Here is a 15,323-nt window from a genome sequence, read left to right on the forward strand (position 1 = left end):
AACTGATTTTTGCTAGGACAGGCACATTAAATGCTGTAGATGTAAGGACCTCAGTCTTCTCCCCAAGTTGACAGGAAGGGAGACTTTGACAAGTAATGAAACCCACAAAAGACTTGTGGGCCTCGGCCAGGCTTGTGCTCCAGGAGGGACTGCCAGTCTCCCTCGCTGCAGTCTGGCTCTGAGGTTGGGGAGGTGGAAATCTCCAGCTTTTCACCCTTGTCCCTGAGTGCTAGCATCCATCAGCACTGTCTAAAGAGAGATCTGGTTGTAAAGTGGTCATTTGAAGGTAGATACGCCTGGACAGCTCTGGTCCAACACGGCGGGAGGTAGACGTCACACCTTCCCCACGGCGCACTTGTATGTTTGCAAGCAAATTCTGGCGTTCTTGCTCCGAAAAACACTGCTGATAAGCCTGAAAGGGGTAAATGACCTCTTAATACTGTACCATCCATGTTCATCTCTTGTCTATGAGCAAGGAGGGTGCTAAGTCTGGGTTGGGGGATGAGAACCTGTCCTTCCTGGCTGGGTCAGCGTTAACAATTCTGATCTTAGCAGACCTGCACTGCTGACCTACAAAACCTCCTTGGGCCTTCAATAGTGCTGTCTGTGGAAATCATCTGGGGTCCTGCTGAGACCACAGGGTGCTGGGCGGTGACCCTGGAGCAGCATACCTGTACCAGGAGTTGTGGGGAGGGATAGACATCCACAACAGCACTGGCCATGTCCAGGCTGACTCGGTTTAGCTGCTGAATCTGTCTTCTCCAGACCAGTGCAAGTCCCCTGCCAGCGCGATCCACCTTCGCCCCTCCAGCCCAGTCACTCTCCACGTAGAAGGAGAAGCTAGTTTGATCTCGGAGCTTCCTGCAGATGGCACAGTTAGAGAGCTGTGAGTTACCTGTTGCTCACCTGTACCTTTCCCTAAACTGGGAACTGAAAAACCCTCCTGGACGTGATGTGTGTGGCCTATTTAAGCCTTCAACAATTTGAGTGTTCACTTTGTTCCCAAGCATAGTGCCAGTTAGTGATTCCCTTAAAAACTGCATCTAGTTCTCTGCATTAGAGGAGGTACCAGATTCTTTTGCTTATGTTGAGATGAGGTTGTGTTGCTCAGGAAGGCAGCGTGCACAGGGTAAGCACAAAGGACTGGATATCTGGCAACCTGGAGTCTGTTTCTGGTTGTTCTAACTTGCTAGGAGCCTAGACAAGTCAACCTCTTCAGGCCTTCATCCCCTCAACGGACTTGGACTGGATTGTCCTTTGTTAATTTTAAATTCTGCTAATTTAAAATTTAACAAATTTAATTTTATTTATTTTTTTTTCAATTTTTTTTTTACACACACCCACACACACATACTCACACTCACACTCACACAAGATCCAAATTTAATTTTAAATTCTTAGAGGTCCTTTGTTAATTTTAAATTGTGACCATGAACACTCAACTTAAGTAGGCTAAAAATTTCCTTTACTAGGGATTACTACATTATGATCTGATCTGTCATCAATCCTAGGAACTTGGCCGACTGGTAACCCAGTGCCAAACTGCAGAACACATAGTTACACATAAGCTAGAGGAGAGTATTTTAAAAGGGACTGGGCCTGGGGGCTCTTCCTAAAAATCTACAGCATCAGGTCAGCTCCTTCTGTCTCAAGCTTGAGAAACAATGGGCTGACTGCAAAGATTAGGGGAAAGGGACATTTTCTTTGGCTGTTAACCGTTGTAAAGGACAAGGCCCAGCATGGAGGCTGGACTTGCTGGGGGTGCTCACTTGAAGGGTGCCTCTGCCACAGCCTTTGTGAATGAGCATGTGAAGTCGGCCAGTTCTTTCCAGCTCTGCACAATTTGAGCCTGGGCTTCTGTGTGTAGCTGCAGATCCACCAATGCCTGGAAACCCAAAAGCAATAATGGATTGTAAGAGTAGAGAGAGACTAGCTGGAAGTGTTACTGTTCACTGAAACCACACCCCAGCCCCTTGGATCCCTGTTGGGCCCCTTCTCTCCTACTTGGTGCAAAGGCAGAAAGCAGTGTGCAATGGGCATTTTATTCTCTATCAATAGCAAATCTGGTTAGATGACCAGTGGGTACCCAGCCTGACTCAGGCAACAGGAAGTTCTTACCTCTTCCACATCTACCCTGGACACCACAGACCCCAAGGTAGCCTTTGGTTGTCTCTGTTGCTGCTTCTGCTTGGCCTGTTTGTTTGCCACTCCCTGTTTCCTTCTCCTTGGGGGATTCTGAGCACTGGAGCAGGGGAGGAAATGAAAGGACAGCAGCTCCAGGTTGAGCTCAGACAGAAGTGCTGCAAGAAGACTGGATCAGTGCATCCCACAAGGCTTGCCAGGGGTGCTGCCTTGCAGAGTGATCCACATCTGGGATGAACAAACTCAACCCAGTTGGCCCAAGAGCTGCCCCTTCTAACACTAAATCCCCAGGGCAAATCCAAACCTGAAGCACTTCTCCGGATCCACAATCACCAGTGACAGAGCTTTCCCGGCTGTTCTTGCTGTGGTGTCAGTTACAAAGCCCTGAAGTGTTTCCTTCCCTTTCTCAGTGTTGCCCAGACTTCCCTGCACGAAGGAGCAGAAACTGCATTAATACTTGCTCCCTAGCAAGAGTCGGCACTCTGTTCCATGCCTCAGCCCCCACCCCTCTGGCTCTGCCCACCTGTTTTAAGTTGTAGATCATGGATACAAACGCCTCTGCCAGAAGCAATACCAGGACCATTGGCTCCTCCACCCAGTCCTCACCATCCTGCCAAAGGGCCCGGAACACAGCACAGGGAGGGAGGTCAGCAGGTGGTGAGCACCTGTGAGTGTGGCCCAGGTCTTCTGGGTGAATGAGCTCACTCCCGCCCCTCCCCCTCGTGCATTATCCCTTTTCTTCTAGAATGAAGTCATGGAGGCAAGAAACAACCACCCATGATCCTGTCTTTTCCCAGTCCTCAATTGTTTAACCTGGTGGCCTGCATCTCACAGATGGTGAGTAAGAAGGAACATCAGCAAGTTGAAAGGGACTGAGAAGTAACTGCTAATTTCTTCTATGCATTTTGAATAGGGAAGTGGAGGGACAGGAAACTCCTCCAAAGGATTAGTCCAAGTAAATGACTTCAAATGCTTTGAAGGCAGATGCTGTGAGCTGAGTGCCCCTTCCTAACATACAGGTTTTGTGTGGCAAAGCTAAGAATCAAAAGGGAAACTTCCTCTGTGAAAGCACCTCCTCTTTATCATAGCTAGGGCGTTATCACACAAAGCCAAGGCTGCCTGAAGGCCAAGAATCCTACAGCAGATGGTATCACGGAGTAACTGGGGAGCAGGAAGTTTTCTGATTGGGTCTCTATCTGCAAAAGCAAGACTCTTACTGCAGCAAAGCACAGGAGGGAGGAGCTCTTTCTTGAGTTCCAGTTCTGGCTGTGATCCTTAACTAGGCTTTTAACTTCGCTAAGCCCCCGTTGCCCTACCTGTGATGTGCGGAGTATTTCTACCTTATAGGATAAGTGCAACTGAAACACAAACAGAATGTGGCAGTGCTTTGCTCTATGAATACAAAAGTTTGCTAACAACTCTAAAATAAAAAGTGTGGGTAAATGTCCCAAATTACTGTGAAAGTTTTAAGATCTGAAAAAGAGGGAAAAAATGTTAATGTATCATCTATAAACTTTTTTTTTGAGACAGAGTCTCACTTTGTTGCCCAGGCTAGAGTGAGTGCCGTGGCATCAGCCTAGCTCACAGCAACCTCAAACTCCTGGGCTCAAGCAATCCTGCTGCCTCAGCCTTCCGAGTAGCTGGGACTACAGGCATGAGCCACCATGCCCGGCTAATTTTTTTTTCTCTCTATATATTAGTTGTCCAATTAATTTCTTTCTATTTATAGTAGAGACGGGTCTCACTCTTGCTCAGGCTGGTTTTGAACTCCTGATCTTGAGCAATCCGCCTGCCTCAGCCTCCCAGAGTGCTAGGATTACAGGCGTGAGCCACCGCGCCCGGCCACACAATAAGAATTTTATACATGAGTCAACTGAAGCCCAAAGATTTGTAATAACTGGCCCAGGGTTATTACAATAAAGCAATAGAGCCACAGAATTGGGATTCAAACACAAGCCTCCCCATTCCCACAGCCTAGCTAAAGAACTAGGAATCCTGTGTAGATTATCTCCCCTCTGCCCACTCTGCTCTCTGCCTGAGGAGGTGATCTCTCCAGACATTAAAAGGTCCATATGTCTTCTGGCTCCCAGCTGGGTGTGACCAGTGGGAAACCTCAGTAGGGGATTGGAGGGAAGGAGGAGAGTGAAATCAGGATATTTTTTCCCCTGGTTTCCTCCCAAAGGGGTCACCTAGGGTTTACTGTACCCCTCTACTGGAGGTCAAGTCTTCTCTCAAGGTGGCCCTATCTGTATTTCTCCCTCCTCCTGGACTCTGCTAATCACTCCTTCCCTTTATCCCTTCGGGCAAAGGGATGGTAACAGTTATGTCAGTGGTTCTCAACCAGGGGCAATTTTTCCCCACAAACGACATTGGCAATGTCTGGAGACATTTTTTTTTTTTTTTTTTTTTTTGAGACAGAGTCTCGCTTTGTTGCCCAGGCTAGAGTGAGTGCCATGGCATCAGCCTAGCTCACAGCAACCTCAAACTCCTGGGCTCAAGCAATCCTCCTGCCTCAGCCTCCCGAGTAGCTGGGACTACAGGCATGTACCACCATGCCCAGCTAATTTTTTCTATATATATTAGTTGGCCAATTAATTTGTTTCTATTTATAGTAGAGACGGGGTCTCGCTCTTGCTCAGGGTGGTTTCGAACTCCTGACCTTGAGCAATCCGCCCGCCTCGGCCTCCTAGAGTGCTAGGATTACAGGCGTGAGCCACCTCGCCCGGCCTGGAGACATTTTTGATTGTCATGACCAAGAGGAGTGCTATTGGCATCCAGCAGGTAGAGGCCAGGGATGCTGTTGTGAATTGTTGATACTGTGATATTGTGAATCACAATATAATGTTGACATTGTGAATCACAGTACAGCCCCCACAACAAAGAATTAAAATGTTAATAGTACTGAGGTCAAGAAACCCTGAATTATGCTGTTATTACCCTGAGGTACTGGGCTGTCCCTTATAGTTTCCTCGTACCCTACCCATGCCTTGGAAAACAGTCCCTTTACTAAATCTTCCTCAAATTATCCTAGGTGGAATGTGCCATCTGTTTTCTGCTGGGGCCCTGACTGATATATATTCTTTCCAAAACATATTTATCCTGTAAGTCTAAGGGGAGGAGAGATGTCAGCCAGAAACCCCCTACCTCAGATGGCCCAGTCCTCCTCCTCCAAGTGATACTGCAAGGCACAGCCTGCGCCTCAATCACACAGCAGCACCCCATGGACTGCAACGCTCCGAGGAGCTGGCCCCCACCTTCCATCTGTAAAAGCACTGCAACAGATGGGAAAGGGACTGTCAGTGGGTGGTCCAGAAAGCAGATCACTCAGCAAAGGGTGAAGACAGATGCTAGGAGGACCTGGATCCAGCACCACAATGATGTGTTTCAAGCATTCCTCTGGCCTCTGGGATTTCAGCCTGTTAGCCAGTGCTGCCTTCTTCTTTCTTTCCTGTTGTCTCAGGGTGCTTTCCTTCTGGCTTTCTTGTCCCTGCTGCTGGCATCCCTGTGAGCCTCTTCCCTGGACCTTCTGACTATGCTTGGTTTTCTTCTGAGGTGGGAGGATGTCAGAATTTGTTTTGGCTGCTGTCAAGCTGTTGCTCTGGACAGGGCAGGTAGACTCATAGGCTGGAAGCTGATGGCACGGATTGTCTAAGATAGGGTCCTTGTTATCTGATGCACTCCTCTCTGGCGTATCATGCAGGGGAACTTCAGGGATCTTTGGAAAGGGCTGCTTTTTCCAGTCACTTGATGTTCCTTCATTATTTTGATGGTCCAAAACACTTTTAACTGGGGAGCTAGAGTCCTCAGGGCTCAGCTGCTTGTGTGTCAAAAACTTACATGCAAGCCTCTCAGCCAGGGGAAGAAGTTCCACTTCATCCTCACTTTCACTGCTTAGCACCTTGACTGGCTCTGTTTGTGTGACAGTTTCAGCTGTGTCTGGGACAAGCAGTGAATCTTTCAATCCTGGTGATAGAGGACAGGAGGCCTCAGAATCTGAGATGTCAACCACTACAATCGTCTCCTCCCTCTGAGGCTGTCTCCTGTTTGTTGAAGATGATTCCTTCTTCAGAAAGGCAAATGTTGGCAACTCCTCAGAGTCACTCTCACTGGAATCCAGTGAGAATGATGACTTCTTCAGAGCCATCAATACGTGCTATCAAATTAATTCCCTGAAAGGAAAAGACAGATGAGACACAGACTGGAGCATTCAATTCAGTCCACTAGATGTAGTCTATAGCCAAGCTTTATGAAGATAAATAGGAGATACAGAGAAAAGAGATATAGGACATGGCCCCAGCACATTCAATCTGTCGTCTAACAGGAATCCTCCCCAAATCCTTCTAGGTCAAGGTGAGGTATAAACAAAGTAGAGTCATTATTACAAAATTTTAATGGGGGTGGTAACAAGGTTCAACACCACCCCCTTGTTGATCTCTGCATTTGAAATGGAGATGCCAAAAATCATCCTTTTTAAAAATTAAAATATAATTTGTAATCCATAATATTCATCATTTTAAAAGTGTATAGTTCCCAATGTTGTGCAACTATCACCACTATTTCCAAAACATTTTCATCACCTCAAAAAAAAAATCCCATAGCCATTAAGCAGTCACTTCCCATTTCTCCCCCGCCCTCCCACCCCTACCAACCACATATCTACTCTGTCTTCATGGATTTGCCCATTCTGGACATTTCATTTAAATGGAATCATACAATATGTGCCTTTTTGTGACCTGTCTTTTTCACTTAGCATAATGTTTTCAAGGTTCAAGGTTGTAGCATGCATCAGTACTTCATTGCTTTTTATAGCTGAATAATATTTTATTGTATGGATATGCCATATTTAGTTTATCCATTCATCACACGATGGACATTTGGTTTGTCCCCCCCCTTTTTTTGCTATTATAAATATTGCTATGTACATTCATGTAAAAGTTCTTGTGGGGGCATGTTTTCAATTCTCTTGCACGTATACACCCAGGAGTGGAACTGCTAGGTCACATGCAAGACTGATTGCCTGAACTTTTACGGGCACTGTAGGTATGACCCTGGATGAGTAACGTAACCTTCCTGGGCCTCTGTTTCCTCTTTAGCGCGATAGTGATAACAATACCAATTCTGTAGGCTGTGAGAATTAAATGAAATATCGCATCTACTGTAGCTCAGTTTATCTGGCACACAGTTATCTGGTTAACTAAAGTAAGTTGAAGACAAGGGAGGGGGCCTCATCCCTGACCTCTCGCTGAGCCTCGGCTAACTACTGTAAAATAAGGGAGGCGGACAAGCAGGCCTCGGCCGGGGAAGCTCCGCGCCTCTCAGGTCTGCAGTCCGTTGCAGACGCCCCCAGACTCCCTGGCCATCAAGACCCTACAAAGCGGTGCTCACGACGGAAACTCTGACCAGCCAAGCGGCCCGCGACCCAGCGCGCTCACCTCCGATTTCTCGCGCTACTGTTTCAACTGCCAGGCAAGACCCGGAAGTAGATCTCCCGGTAGCGGAAGCAGAACCTTTCCGAGGCCGGAAGCGGGTGTAAGGCAAACATGGCGTCGACGATACTGGCGCTGAGGACGCGGGCAGCAGGTAACTAACACCGTAGCCATAGCGAGGCGAGGGGTAAAAGCAGAGTGCGGATCCAGCAGGGAGGCCGGGAAGTGGAAACCGGTCCCCGCGAAGGACCTCGGATACGAGGGGAAGTGTAGGGGACGCGAGGTTTGAGGGGAGGGCAGTTGATGATCATGTGACAATTCCTGGGCGGAGCTGCGAGGGAGACAGTTTGAGTAGCTCGTTTTCTTCCCTTGCCTCAGCTGCACCGTCTGCTTCCCGGGCGTTTCGGGGTGTGTGTGGACGGTTTCCTTGGCAGTTGAGGGTTTGCGTGGATCCCTTCATTTGTAGAAAGGATTATTATGTCTATATGGGTCAATCTGGGGGAAAAAAGAAAAGAAAAAAATAAAAGGATTAGGATTAGTAGTATTGGCACATTGAAGCTCAAAAAGTTAATTTATTCATTTAACAGACTGAGGTGTACATGTTGGGAAAATCAGCAGAAAACATGAAGACATGATCTCTGGCCCCTGAACGGTTCTTTCTGGTGTATAAGTCAGTAAATACACACGTAAATTAAACAGTTGTAAATCGTGACACATGCGGAAGGATAACAGGAGGCTTAGCCCTGTGTTGAATGAGGGGCAGGAGAGCGACTTAATCCAATTTTACATTTTGAGAAGCAGGCTAATGCTCTTATGTAAGTTTAAAGAGAGTAGTATTGTAAAATAGGAATAATAGGGTGAAATCGGGAGGGAAGTTGTACTGGTCCTGACAGAGATGATTTAGCCAAGATGTTACTGGTGGCAGTGAACCTGGAGGAAAATGGATGGATTTGAGATCTGTTTTGGAGATAAAAGCCACAGAGCTTGCTGGTGAACTGGATATGTGAGGTGAACAAAGAGAAGGAAACTTCACTGACTCTTTGGTTTCTTCCTGAGCAACTGGATAGATGGCGGTACCATTTACTTTGAGGAGGACAGGGAGTAGAGTGAAGAGTAAAAAGATCTGTGAATGAGATAACGTTGGTAAAGCAAAAGCCCAGTTCCTGAGCTTGATGAGTGTATGAGTGAATGAATGAATAGATGTTTAAAGGTAGGTAGATCCTGGTGCTGGGCATTTAATGTGTTGTCTCTCCAAGCCCTTATCTGTGGTCCTTTGCCCCAGCTAGTCTCTGTTCTCATGAAAATATCAGAAAACTAGATTTCTGGAACTCTGAACTTATAGGTTCCAGAGACCGCAAGGTCTTCTATAAAGACCCTGGCATGGTCCTTAAACTATGGCTGTGTCTGGAGACCTGAAGATAAGGACTTCCATCCATAGGCTTGTCATATATATCAAGGGACTTCCATCTTAGTATGAACTTTGGTTCATTTTCCTTTTTAAAATAAATGCCATTGAGCACTTTAGAATGAGTGTGGAGACGTAAGATTAACAAAGGGCAGTGTATTGGTCATGGACCTCTGCTTGATGGGCTTTGGGAAGAAAGGGCCCAGCCTTTTGAAATGGCCAGGACTCTGTGGGAGCCACCCCCAGATCACCTGCCCCTTTTGTTTACAAGTATCTGGTGGGTGGTAGATGAGTGGATAGCTAAGAAAATGGTGAGTGAGGCTGAAGCAGAAGCCTCTCTCTGAGCTCAGAGAGTCTGGCCCCTCCATGGAGCATGAGGATGAGTGAAGCTCTGAAGCAGGCAGTTCTGTGGTGTCCACTTGCTGGCTTCTTCTGTTTCTGTGGTGTTTGTTTCTCTTCAGCACATTCAGACTGAATGTGTCAGGACCCAGAGCACATGATGGTTATTTTATTTTTCATTTATATTTCACTGCTCCCCACCACCTACCACCCCTATCCCCAGCACAGTGCTTACACCCTGGACAATACAAGGAATAAATTGTCCCCTGCTGTGGAAGAAGGCGAGGGACTTCCAGGTATTCCCTGAAAACCACTCAGAAGTAGTATTTCTGCTCCCCTCACATATTATGTCTTTCTTGTCTCCCCTGCCACCTCTCAGCTTAGCAAATGGCCCATTGAGGCAGAGAAAGAGAGTCTGATTGCAAACCTCTCTGTCTGAGCAGTGTTTCTGTTTTTTCTGCATTTACAGCCCTGCTGAGCCCTCCTCCAGCTACAGCTCTTGCTGTCAGATATGCATCCAAGAAGACAGGTGGCAGCTCCAAAAACCTTGGTGGAAAGTCATCAGGCAGACGCTATGGCATCAAGAAAATGGAAGGTGAGGATGTGCCTTGGCTTCCATCTCCCAGCAGTTCCGTACCCTGATGTTCCTTAGGAGAACAGCACACCTACAAATACCTGGCCCTGTTCTCTCCACCATATTATTTGGCTCTCTACATTAATGGGGCAGATAAGACCTGAAGAAGGGGAGGGGCTGAGGAGGAGTGGGTTGATGTTAACTTTAGCCTTAAGACAGGAGGATCCTGTGTTGGGTGGAATGCCAGGTGCTGCTTGTGTTGAACCATCTGGGAGTTGTTTTTGGCCAGGGGCAGGCTTAGAGGTTGGTGTGCAACATTTGGGCCATCATGTTTTCTTGGCAGTTTGCTGTGTTGCCAGATCACTGGGGCCTGGAGTCAGTACATTTTTGGACTTCTCTTCTAGGTCACTATGTTCATGCTGGCAACATCCTTGGGACTCAGCGCCATTTCCGTTGGCACCCAGGTGCCCATGTGAGTTGTTCTGTGGCTCCCCTTTTGTCTTTCCTAGACATCTCCATGCTCCTGAGCACAGTAATAACAGTTGCATTCATTGTGTGCTTACCAAATGGCAGGCACTGTGATGATTTCCTATGCCTACATGATCTCATTTCATCTTTACCACATACCTGTGTTGTAAGTATCATCTCCATTTTATAGGTGAAAGGCCAGAAACTTATAGACCAAGTGACTGGTAGGATTTGAACCAGGTCTGCCTAATTCCCAAATCACTTACGTTTTGCCTTGGCATAGCGTTAGGCTGGTATTCTTGGTTCTCCTTTCTAACCCTTAGTTCTTGGCGCATGAGCTGCCTAGTGATTTAAGATATTTTTTGAGTCTTGGGAAACTAATTTTAATTTATTCATTTTTCATGATTTCTAAGAATTCTTCCTTTGTATAAGCTTATTAGTAGGTGGTTGAAAGATAGCTTGAATTTAATAAAATGTAATTCAGTGTGTGTTAGACGTTAGGTCTCTAACAGATGGAGATTTCATGTCAGCAAGTTGGGATGACTTTATGAGGTAGGAAAGTTCTTTGTTAAGACAGAACTGTACTATACCCTTCACATTATTTTAAATATTAGTTTAGTTTCCTTTGTAATCAATTTCTCCCCTCCTCACCCCTTTTCTGATAATTTTAATGGACACAGAAAGGCTAATAATAACCTATATTTATTTCAAAGATGCTACTTTTTATGTGAATTGAAAATAGATGTAGTAGCTTTATCTTTTAGAACTTAAGACATTGGGTGTGTGGCTATGTTAACTCAATAACAACAATAAAAACTAACATGCTTTGAGCTGGGCAGTGTTCTAAGCTTGTTATGATTATTAACTCATTTAATCCTCAAGATGACGCTGTAAAGTAGTTAATATTATCCCCATTTTGCAGATGAAAAAATACTGAGGCACAGTGAAGTAGCTTGCCCAAGACCACACGAATAAGTAGTATTGCTGGGATTTAAAGCAAGCATCCTGGCTCCAGAGTCTTTTCTTTTAATTAGAGAGACAGAGAATAGTGCTAGACTGCCTAGGTAAAAATCACCCCACATCCTATCTGAAGTTCTAAAAGAAAAAAGCTAAAAAAAAAACCAAAAAAACAATATGGTTAAAAACTGTATATACAACACACAGTTTATTTAACCTCTTTGCTTCATATTTCTCATCTGAAAAACAGTGTCGGAAATAATACCTATTTCACAAGGTGAAGATTAAATGAGATCAGATAAAAGGGCTTGCTTCAGTATTAGCTCATGTCAGTACGATTATTTTTTTAGCATATGCTTTATCTATATAGCTTTGGTCTATACTCTCCATAGAGCCTAAACTTTATAGATCACTATACAGATGAAAATGCACATCAAACTAGCGTTTAATATTTTAACTCTAGTGTTTTTGAAGTCTAAGTGAAGCTCAAGGGGCCTTGATTTGGGGCATCTTCCTCTGCCTGGTTTTGGGATCTATTTAGTGTGACCTCTGACCACTTGCAAAGACATAGCTCCAAGTATCAGCCCTCTGGGACTGAGCAGTGACCAGGATTGGCTGTTGGAGTGTTCTTTTCCATCCTTTGTTATGTGTCAGTAAAGAAGCAGAAAGCAAGGAAGAGCTAAGCAGTGGGAAAGGGAACTTGAGGTAGAGCTCTCTGAACCCTCCCCGTCAGCCCCAGGGCCTGAAACCATGTGAGAAGTCTGTCTGAAGCCCTGCAATGGGCCACCTGGCTCTCCGTCCAGCTGACCAGGTCTGTGTGTTGCAGGTGGGGCTGGGGAAGAGGAAGTGCCTGTACGCCCTGGAAGAGGGGATAGTCCGCTACACTAAGGAGCCCTACGTGCCCCATCCCCGCAACGCTGAAGCCGTGGATCTGGTTACGAGGCTGCCCAAGGGCGCTGTGCTCTATAAGACTTTTGTCCACGTAGTTCCTACCAAGCCTGAGGGCACCTTCAAACTGGTCGCTATGCTTTGAGGCCATTGGACAGATACTGGAGCCCAGGTGACAGAAGTCAAGGGTTGAGGTAATGATAAGGCCTCCCGAGGAAGATGTGTGCTTGGTGAAGGAGTCTTTGCGGGAGACTCTGTGAAGTGACTGCTGAGAAACCCTTTGGGAGACCTGACCTGGGGCCAAAAATAAAGTTAGCCGGAGTCATGAGCCTGTGCTACTTGGGGACAAATCTGGATGGAATTGCTTACTGATTCATTGGCCCTTACCTACTTTCTCTAGTGCACACCAAGAGGGGACCTCAAAGCAGGCAAGAGGCCCATCAGAGTGAAGAAATGAGAAAGAGAGGACTTTGGAGGAGGGGAGTGCTTCAGTACCATCCCCCAGAGAGGAAGGAAGAGGAGAGCTTGTGCTTGAGGGTGTCACTACTACTTCCCCTCTTGGATCCCATAAAAGTCCAGTGCCTGGGCCCTGGGAGGAGGAGGGGTGGGAGGGAGTCAAAACAACACAGTCATCTTCCTCTCTTGGAGCTACACGCAAAGGGAGCTCGGGCTGTAGCCCCAGAGATGGCCACGTGGTAGCCCCCTGCCTGATTCTGCAGGTCCAGGGTAGGGAGGGAGCTTGTGGGATGGCAGGAGATCCTCCTCAGAGGTTCATTCAGGCCCCATCTGTCCTGAAATCCCTAGGACCTTCTAGTGGCAAGGCAGAGTAGGTAACAAATGGCTTCTTCCTGCTCACCCAAAGAGCTAGACACGCTAAGCCCACATTTTTTTCTGGTTCTTGATTTATTTCCAGCCATAAACAGCAGCAAAGACTCTGGCTTTAGGAATCTCAGTGAGGGCCTAGAGTGGGCTGGGGATAGACCTTCATTGTCATACCAACCATGATCTTTAGAGGCTTAGCTTTGAGTAGAGGGCCCAGGAAGGAAATCTTGCTGAGGGGGACAGTCATTGCTGGCTGTTGGAGGTAGGTGGTGTTGACTGCAGTCCCATGGCTTCCTTTCAGGGACTCTCCTCTGCCCAGGAGCTCAGGGATTGTGGACAGAGCCTCCAAATGCTGAAATTCTGCCTTGAACTTGTTACCTCATTCTCTCAGGGCACGACCCTAGATTCTTCACCTCTTGCAGATCCTTGGCAAAGGTGACCTGGGCTTTGTGGGGGTTCACTTTGGCATCCAGTGTGGGGGCCTCAGGTACCACGGCCCAGCTGGGGTAGTTCTTAGGCAGGGGAGATTGGGGGCTGCCTCCATAAGCTCAGTGCTGTCCCTTCCAGTCCCCTGGAGAAATGGGAAGAGGCATGACAAGGGTGGTTGCTCCCTCCTACACAGTGGTGTTTCCCTGAGCAAGGCAGATGGCTGCTTCCTGGGAAGGGTGAGCAGAGCCAAGGTTGGGTGGTGCTGCAGGCAGTGACCCTAGGGCTTCCTCATAGCTTGGTGGTGGCTGGAGGGATGGGAAAGCAAAGGCATTAGCTATTCCCGTGCCCTCCCCCCAGATACATACTGCCCTTTTTTTGGCTGCTGCTTCCTATATCTCCTCTCCCCTAATGACTGATCCTTCCAGGAAACAGGATGGGTCTAGAGCTGTTGGCTTCATGGAAACCCCTTTGGGAAGGCCTCCCTGGGCTGGGGTCTGCCATTGTTCCCTCTATACAAAGAGGTACAGTGGGGCCTCCAGCCAAATCTTGGGATTCTCCACTAGTGGCCCTTTCCTTGTCTTGACCCAAGGGGCTCTAATTGGGCATTTTGTATAAAAGAATATTATGGGAACAGCTCAGTTACCCAGGGCACCCAAGGCTGGGAGGGCTGGAATTTCACCTCTCTGCAGGCCCAGAGCCCGAAGCGCTGTGCAATCAGCTGGTGAATTTGCTGCTGCCGATCCTTCTTCCGAACACTCTCATAGCTGGGCAGGCGAGCTGGCTGCCACAGGGGTAGCTGGTGGCTGCTGAGCAGCCCTACACAGAATATCTCGTTCCTCTGAGGATGGCCCTGTGACCAAGAAAAGCCAAGGGAGTCAGGGAGGAATGCACCACCATTATCCAGCTTTTATCTGGATCCTCTTTCCCAGACTAAGCCTAAGTTCAGGTGTACTGCACTGTCTCCTCCTCTTCAACAAGCCACTTGAAGCTTCACCCCAGCCTTTCCCCTGCATTCTTTTTTTTTTTTTTTTTTTTTTTTTTGAGACAGGTCTCGCTTGTTGCCCAGGCTAGAGTGAGTGCTGTGGCATCAGCCTAGCTCACAGCAACCTCAAACTCCTGGGCTCAAGCAATCCTGCTGCCTCAGCCTCCCGAGTAGCTGGGACTACAGGCATGCGCCACCATACCCGGCTAATTTTATATATATATTAGTTGGCCAATTAATTTCTTCCTATTTATAGTAGAGACGGGGTCTCGCTCTTGGTCAGGCTGGTTTCGAACTCCTGACCTCGAGCAATCCGCCCGCCTCAGCCTCCCAGAGTGCTAGGATTACAGGCGTGAGCCACCGCGCCCGCCTCCCCTGCATTCTTTTTAGTCCACCTAACCACACTAGGTTCCTTGCCTGCCTTCAGGACCCAGGCATATCCTTTCTCCATCTCCCAGGTGGCAGCCCCAAAGATCCTTACCTGCATCCCCAGGGCCTCTCCGCTGCTTTCCACTGGCTGGACCACGGTGGAGCATCCCATGGTGCTCAAGTACAGAGGGGGGAAGCCCTGAGGATCATGAAGGGCAGCTCCAGTGAAGCTCAGGATTTAGGTCAGCATGCAAGAGAGCAGAGCCCAAACCCCTTCTTGTCCCCCATGTCCCTTTCTCCATCTCTTTAGTCCTCTCCACTGAGGCCAAGGCACAAAGCACGGACCCTCGGCATTTCTGAAATGCACTTGGGTATAAAGAGGTTCCTCTGCTTTCTGGGCACTGGCTCACTCTCATCATCTGGTAGTCAGCTCTGATGACCTTTAGAGGGAGAGTCAGAAAGCCGCCTCCTGGCCCTCTCTCTCCATCCCAGGCTGGTCCCCAGAGTTGGGGTGTCAGAGCC

At 47.6% G+C, this 15,323-nt stretch overlaps 2 protein-coding genes across 5 annotated transcripts; one reads left to right on the forward strand and one right to left on the reverse strand.

The window, feature by feature from the left end:
- Positions 1-62: 62 nt before the first annotated feature.
- Positions 63-7,652, reverse strand: EME1 (essential meiotic structure-specific endonuclease 1). Of its 4 annotated transcripts, none has more exons than XM_012789754.3 (9): positions 7,575-7,652; positions 5,500-6,311; positions 5,287-5,414; positions 2,666-2,752; positions 2,447-2,568; positions 2,119-2,242; positions 1,770-1,885; positions 672-861; positions 63-412 (listed from the first exon to the last, which is right to left on the reverse strand). In XM_012789754.3, the coding sequence occupies exons 2-9, from the start codon at positions 6,284-6,286 to the stop codon at positions 230-232; spliced, it is 1,737 nt and encodes a 578-aa protein (XP_012645208.1). In that variant the 5' UTR covers positions 6,287-6,311; positions 7,575-7,652; the 3' UTR covers positions 63-229. The 4 variants fall into 4 exon arrangements, with proteins under 4 accessions (XP_012645208.1, XP_012645209.1, XP_020136881.1 ...); XM_012789755.3 differs by lacking the exon at positions 7,575-7,652 and adding an exon at positions 7,379-7,551; XM_020281292.2 differs by lacking the exon at positions 2,666-2,752.
- On the forward strand, positions 7,645-12,524 carry MRPL27 (mitochondrial ribosomal protein L27). Its single transcript, XM_012789759.2, has 4 exons — positions 7,645-7,722; positions 9,782-9,907; positions 10,291-10,358; positions 12,138-12,524. Exons 1-4 carry the CDS (start codon positions 7,683-7,685, stop codon positions 12,342-12,344), a joined length of 441 nt encoding a protein of 146 aa, XP_012645213.1. The 5' UTR covers positions 7,645-7,682; the 3' UTR covers positions 12,345-12,524.
- Positions 12,525-15,323: the final 2,799 nt, after the last annotated feature.

This window comes from Microcebus murinus, chromosome 18, assembly GCF_040939455.1.
Source record: "Microcebus murinus isolate Inina chromosome 18, M.murinus_Inina_mat1.0, whole genome shotgun sequence".
Taxonomy (NCBI): Eukaryota; Metazoa; Chordata; class Mammalia; order Primates; family Cheirogaleidae; genus Microcebus; species Microcebus murinus.